We start from the raw sequence: 6,000 nt of genomic DNA on the forward strand, positions 1-6,000 counted from the left end.
TGACAGAATGAGGCCCTGGCTACAAAGTAACGAACTGAAAGATCACATTCATCTCCATATTCAGAAAATGCAGTGGCCCGCTCCATGTCTGCATCACTCTTGTGAGCACCTCCTGGATAATGAGCAGGCTTGTTGTTGTCATCTCCATGATATGCATGGCTTTCACAACTCCATCTGGCAGAGGACCAAAGGAAGTGGCAAGAATCATGATACCTATGAGTACTCTGAGGATATGGGAGCACAAAAGGCTCAAGAAAGTCAGCACAGGCATTGCCGTAATCTCAAGAGACGTTCATCAACCACTGGAACAGAGAGGCCAAAGACCTTCCAGATCATTGCCTGGGACCCTGCATCTCATGAAGTCGCAACACAGCTGGCCATGACATCTCAAAACCCCCCAATGGTATCTTCTGAACAGTCAAACTTACAGCAGCCCACATCTGAGGTAGATGATTGCTCCAACATCTGCTATTTCAATTGTGTTATACCCCCTTCTCTAGAACCTTCTATCTCCAGTGGTTCCATTTTGTCTGGCTCCTCCAGCACACTTGACTTAACCGATCCCTCGACCACTTTGTCCCCATCAGCCTTGGGTGGTGACAGTCCAAACCTGATCCCCATTGACCTGCAGATATTGGAAGGGAAGTGTGGTAGCTCTAGCTTTCATGATCCCAAATGCAATGAGGATAGCTGTGAAACGATCAGTCATGACCAGACTCCCGCCAGTATCTGGAGTGGGCGGGTTGTGGCTGGAACGCGGCCTAGGGAGGAGACAAACCCTAATACTGATTCTTTGGTGTCTACAACATCTCTGTCACCCTCTGAAGCTGAATTACCAAATAATTTTGTGCAATGTACAACGCTCCCTGAGGACTCTACAAAAACCTGTGGGCTTATGTCATGCCCACGCCACAGATCTTGTGAAAGAGCAGCAGCGCACAAGGTCTTTGTGCCACCTGGCCCTGTCACAAGAGCCAAGGCAAGAGAGCAGGCAGTACAGCTCATGAAGAATGTAGCTGCGCCTCAGTTTTCTCAGAGAAGCCAATCCTATGTAGCAAAAGAGGATCAGTTATTATGCAAGCTAATGCGCCAAAATTTGATACATGAAAAGGTTACAGAGGAGTTCCAAAAGCAGTTTCCCAATAGGACTGTGGCCTCTATACAGTGGCATCTAGCAATTATACAGCTGTCCTTGCTGCCTTTGACCAGGTCAAAATCTAAGAGATGTCGGGCATGATGTGAACAAACCTTTTTGTCATGGAGTTAATCATTGATATTTTGGTACAATAGCTGAAGGCACTGTTTTTGTTTAAAGCTCCAGAAAAATCAATAAAAAAAAAGCAAAGCTGCAAGTCAACAACATCCATTGTAATGTTACTGTTAGTTAACATGGATGGGTCAAAAGCAGAAATCAAATCAACATATAAAAATGGTAATGGTATATTTTGGACTAGACAAGCAGGTAAGATTACATTTGTAAGACAAGGTGAGCAGGTTCAACCATCATGGTCCACCAGGTCATGTCATGTAACTTGGCTGTAAATAAAGGTGGGTCATACAGTTAAAATAAGGAATCAGCAGAAAAATGACCCCTAAAAATTTAAGGGGCTGTATATAAAAGTGGGTCATCCGGTTAAAAATGGTGTCAGCAATAGAAATGACCATCTGAAAAGCTAGGGGGTTAGATTATTGCGGACTGTCTTAAGCTTCATAAAAATATATGGTAAGTAAATAAACAAAAGGTAGGCTGGAAATACTGTAACAAACCTATATTGGTACTGTGCTTGGCTGTAAACTACCTGTACCAAATCTCAAATTTTCCTACCCACTAACCATTCCAGACATTTTGACATCTGCCATGTCATATATTCCCCTGCATACAAAACTGGCCAATATGCTCTAGTCCTGTATTATTCAAAAAAAATTTTTTGACTTCTCCACCCCAGATAGAGTTTATGGCCAGTACATTAAACTTGAGAGTTATTTCTGTCAGTCACCAATTTTGCTTATTTGGTGTTGGTGTGTGAAATGCCACCCACAGATATTTAAAATGGAGCTAATGTTGAACATGGATTGTTAACCTACATATCTATACCCCATATTAACTTACTGGACCATGTCAACAGAGATCAGGTAGGAGAACACAGGCATTGAATGTTTCATTGTCTGAGGTGTAAATAACAGCCTGAACCCATCTGAGCCTTGGCACCAAATTATGGCTTTCTGCAAAGAGGTATAATATGATGGAGGCTAAGTTCCAAGATCATATTGAAAGCTTCAAATTCTTCCAAACAGAGTAATTTACAGACTTTTTCATGATTCTAGTATTACCATGAAAGTATATTATGTAGACATACCAAATGATTGTATTGACAGTGAGATATTTAGACTAGCTACGCGTAGAATATCCAAAACAAAGCAAAAATCACAATGTAAGTAACTACCAGAATGGAATGCATTATGGAATATATACAGCAAAGGTTTTGATCAGATAGCACTCAGATGCCACTAGACCAAATTTAGACTGATCAGACCAGTTCCAATCCAATATCCCTGACTTACTGGCAGGTCCCCTTGTAAGGACAACTGGATGCTCTTGCGGCGCTCTCATCTCCAATCTTGCATAATTTGGGTGGTTTTCTGGAAAAGCCTTGCATTGATCATAACTCTGCTATTTACATGGAGTTTCATGAGTTGCCCCTTGTTTGAGACGAACATGTTTCCTTGGTATTGGTGATGATGGCAGCCCATCAGGGAGTTGAACTTCTGGCCATTTGATACTAGGCGCGATCGGATCACTGGGTCCGGATGGTATTCCAGCAGATAGACAGGGAGCCTCTTGATATGCCTCCCACCTTAAAAGACCTCTATTTGCGTGGTCTCAGTAGACTCACCAAACACCTCTTCATCAAAATTGAAATAATGGCTGTGGATCTCAAAACAGTCCACCTTGCAAGCAGTTTGAGTCTCCCAACCAAAGCTGTATTGGACACATCTTGGCAGACCGGTGGAAGGGCACTTCATGAAGGCCAGCATTCCTGGTTTAAACCACATCCATAGAAGATCATATGCTTTCAGTGAGCCAAGAGTGAACAAAGTTGTTCCAAGATGGACTGGTACGCTTCCTCTTGATGCTCTACCAATAATTCTAGATGGGAGATGCCCTCATCGCTGCGCTCATCTTGTTCCGCATCCGAGCCTAGATAATCTTTCAGCTCTGGGAGGAAATGATACAACAATTCCGCTCGACCTAATACTGCTATCAGTGAAGGAGGATTTGAGTGAGGTAAAGTGTCACAATACTGCAGGCTTGTCTGCCTCAAGGCCAGCTGTTCTGATATTTTTCAATACAACCCTCAGAATGTCTCATAAAGCAGGTGACTTAATGTCAACAAAAACAATGGCCTCGCCTGTTTTCTTGTCTAGTGATATGTCAGTGTTGCTTAAGCAAGGACAGGGTTGCACTTACCCACACGTTTGCAAACCACAAATATATATTCATCCAACTCACTCACATCAGGCGTTGGAATCGAGTCGACTATCTTATAGTCATATGCCTTCTCATCCCAGCTGTATGTTTGTTCAGCCTAGTTTAAAACTTCATATAGAGATGGGCATACACTTCATTGAACATCTTATAATCCACCTTGGAGGTGCAGATCCTTTTGTTGTCCTTCTTATTGTCTTTCTCTCCACTTTGCTTTGAGTCTGCAGGTCCAGCTGGACCTTCCAGGGTCAATTGCAATTTCTGTCCAATCACAGCCTCAAACAACCCTTTCAACTGGCCCATTGTGACAGGCTTCAAAGTGGCAATGTGTGGGCTGTTGGGAGGCATCTGGACTTAGAAATTGAGTGATGTTTGACAGTATTTATTCTCTGGAAGTGCCACAGATTAAGATCTGTCCACTGATGGAGCATCTTCATTGTGGGTAGAACCAGACTGGTTCAGAACAGTATTAGAGGCTTCTAACAAAAGCTTGTCCAGTTGATCTGCATCAAGTGATGGTGTGGAGGATCTGAAGGGGAAGGCAGGAGTTGCTGGCAGCACACTGGGCCATGTGGTCAGATTGGACAAGACTTCTTTGATCAATTCAACAAGAGCTGGCTTCAGTTGGTCAACATTGATGTTGGCCAGGGCCTTCTTTCCAGGGCCATGGTTGGGTTTGGCAACTTGGGGGCATGAGGAAGCGCAGGCCGATTTCAGGGCAGATACCATGCTGGGCAAGAATAGGATTGGCGCAATATGGAGTAAGTTGCTATGATGATGAGCAAGGCTTGAATCTCATTGACCAAGGAAGAACTTGAGGAAAGCCAGAGGACATGCCTCCTTATATGCTAACATGCTATATGTTCTATTTCATGTACATATATTATTTTCTGTAACACATGAAAGTGGTAAGAGACAGTGTGAGTTGGGATATAGCCTGAAAGCGAATTTCTTTTCTATTTCTTACTACCTGTAACGGCGGGCCTAAGACTTCTTAGGCGGAGGCTCGTTGAGTTTATCTTGAGTACAGAAAGCAAGAGAAAGAGATGAATAGGCCGTTACTAGCAATGTTGCTATCAAGATTGCTATTTGAGTTGACCACGGGGTCCTAATCCCCATGGTTAAGGAGTGTCTTGTATACATGCAGAGTTCTGCCCGGAAATACCTATCCGATGGATCATGACTATGGATCATGACTATGGATCATGACTATGGATCATGACTATGGATCATGGAGGTGGATTGTAGACCTGGATCGTGAGAATGGATCGTAGACGATCCAGTATGGTCACATGACTTCTCCTCGTCAGCCTTGTCAGTGATCTCTAGGCTGTGCCGTAACACTACCTGCTTTCTTAATTATACAAGGGAATCATATCTTTTGTTGCTCTTCTAGTCCTGCTCCCTGATCTAATTGTCCCACTGGGTTATGCATTGGCAGTCCTTTACAGTAATTGTGTCAATTGCTCCTTTATATAATTCTGCCCATTCCTGTCCACTGTGTACGTTTATGAATAAAGAAATCTTTTCTTTCTTGTCTTGCACTCTGTCGTTTTTATAGAACAAGAGATAATCCTTTTATATAGATGATATTATTCCTCTGAAGACTATTATTGCTTTCTTGTACCATATCACAAGTATGTGCACTTTTGCAGTAAAGCTTGGATGCTTAAAGTCAATAGAATGTCTAATCAAGTTGAACCTGTCTTAGAGGAAAAGCCAAAATAGTTACAAAAGACCAGGCATGCATCTCAGAACAACTGAGCGCCCACAAAACACTTAACTACAACCTAGATGTTACAGGTCCATTGACAACACCAGATGGACCAAAGTCTCAGAGATCTTTTCATTATATAATTCATACAGAATCACAGTGAAGGGATATCCTTGTCAAAGTGCTGGAAACAAAGATGAAGCCCTGATGCTCATTATAACCAATTTTGGAAGAGATAACATCTTTAGGCTATTGTGAAATTATGTGTAGAGATAGAAAGGCTATTAAGTATTGCTGCTGCGCACATTCCTGTCCCAGATTCCCTTCCTGAACTGTCTTCCATGAGCCTTCTGCATGACACTGTTGAAGAAATCCTGGCTATTGAATGCACTCATACCAAGGGATATTGATGTGACGGAACGCGAGCGAAACACCATTGTAGTGCCGAAAACATAGATGAAGTTTTGAATTGCTTAGAGACCACCAGTAAATGGTATAGCAAACTCCTGTTCTTTCAGAGAAGGGCCACTGAGAATTCCCACCGCACATATTGTTTTCCAGAACTGTCTGCCAGGTCCGTCTATTCTGACTCTCGAGGAGATCAGGCGTCTTCTGCCATGCGTCTATTTCATGGATAAGCCTGTTGAGCATGGCATTTCGGTTGTGCATGAACATTGAATTATCATTTTTTTAACTTTTTCAATTCTTCCAAGTCTTGAATTGCAACCAGCTTTGTGCTTTTACCATTATGGACCACGATGCTTGAAGTAGGTATCCCATTGACCCATAGAAAGTGGGT

At 42.6% G+C, this 6,000-nt stretch overlaps 1 protein-coding gene across 1 annotated transcript; it reads right to left on the reverse strand.

The window, feature by feature from the left end:
• Positions 1-3,366: 3,366 nt before the first annotated feature.
• Positions 3,367-3,790, reverse strand: VTN00DRAFT_8069 (uncharacterized protein; the record flags this gene model as incomplete). The annotated part of the gene is made up of 3 exons (XM_069434882.1): positions 3,367-3,422; positions 3,470-3,570; positions 3,621-3,790. The coding sequence occupies 3 exons, from the start codon at positions 3,788-3,790 to the stop codon at positions 3,367-3,369; spliced, it is 327 nt and encodes a 108-aa protein (XP_069286335.1).
• Positions 3,791-6,000: the final 2,210 nt, after the last annotated feature.

The sequence above is a fragment of the Thermoascus crustaceus genome (genome assembly GCF_041956765.1).
Source record: "Thermoascus crustaceus strain CBS 181.67 unplaced genomic scaffold VTN00scaffold_5, whole genome shotgun sequence".
NCBI classification, from domain to species: Eukaryota; Fungi; Ascomycota; class Eurotiomycetes; order Eurotiales; family Thermoascaceae; genus Thermoascus; species Thermoascus crustaceus.